General features: G+C 34.1%; 1 protein-coding gene and 1 long non-coding RNA gene across 5 annotated transcripts in view; one reads left to right on the forward strand and one right to left on the reverse strand.

Moving 5' to 3' along the window:
- Positions 1-537, forward strand: part of LOC116690572 (uncharacterized) — a 9,337-nt gene that overhangs the window by 5,431 nt on the left and 3,369 nt on the right. The gene's annotated exons all lie outside the window — the stretch shown is intronic.
- The window catches only part of LOC116690551 (fucolectin-5), a 7,077-nt gene that overhangs the window by 4,087 nt on the left and 2,453 nt on the right, over positions 1-537 (reverse strand). For 3 of the 4 annotated variants that reach the window (XM_032517608.1, XM_032517607.1, XM_032517609.1), the window contains exon 2: positions 337-401. In XM_032517608.1, the coding sequence (XP_032373499.1) occupies positions 337-401 (65 nt within the window). Of the gene's footprint in view, positions 1-336; positions 402-537 lie in introns of those variants that run through there. The other variant, XM_032517610.1, reaches the window with a different exon arrangement.

Below are 537 nucleotides of genomic sequence, written 5' to 3' on the forward strand. Positions count from 1 at the left end.
TAAACACACAAACAAACAGGCAAACAACAGACAATGAGCAGAAGGTATGGCTGAATGTAAAGTAACGTTAAATAAAGGTATTGTAAAGTAAGGGTTGCCACAGTACAGATAACAATATTGCAGTGTAAGTGAGTAAAGTTAAAATTAAATTGAATACGTAATTAAAATAATGTAGCAAAAGTAGGTAACCGTAATATAAATTATATTTACCTGTGACCATAAATAATGTTGAAAAAGGAAGTACTTGCAATGGAAAAAATATAAATACAGATAATAAAGATGTACAGAGTGTGTTTTACATTGAAGACGTCATGCATACTGTCGGATCACGCTTACCATAAGTGGAAACGGAGCACGTCTCCAGGAGGAGCAGCAGCAGGAAAACACACCGTTTCATCATTCTGGTTGAAAAAGATGTCATTACTTGGCCATGTTTTAAAAAAGTACACTTCTTATTCTTCATTAAATACTGTTGAGAAATAGATTGTATTCGAATCATGGAGGCGCGATAACAACAGAAATGGTGACTGTGTTAGA

Source organism: Etheostoma spectabile, chromosome 6 (assembly GCF_008692095.1).
Source record: "Etheostoma spectabile isolate EspeVRDwgs_2016 chromosome 6, UIUC_Espe_1.0, whole genome shotgun sequence".
Classification (NCBI taxonomy): Eukaryota; Metazoa; Chordata; class Actinopteri; order Perciformes; family Percidae; genus Etheostoma; species Etheostoma spectabile.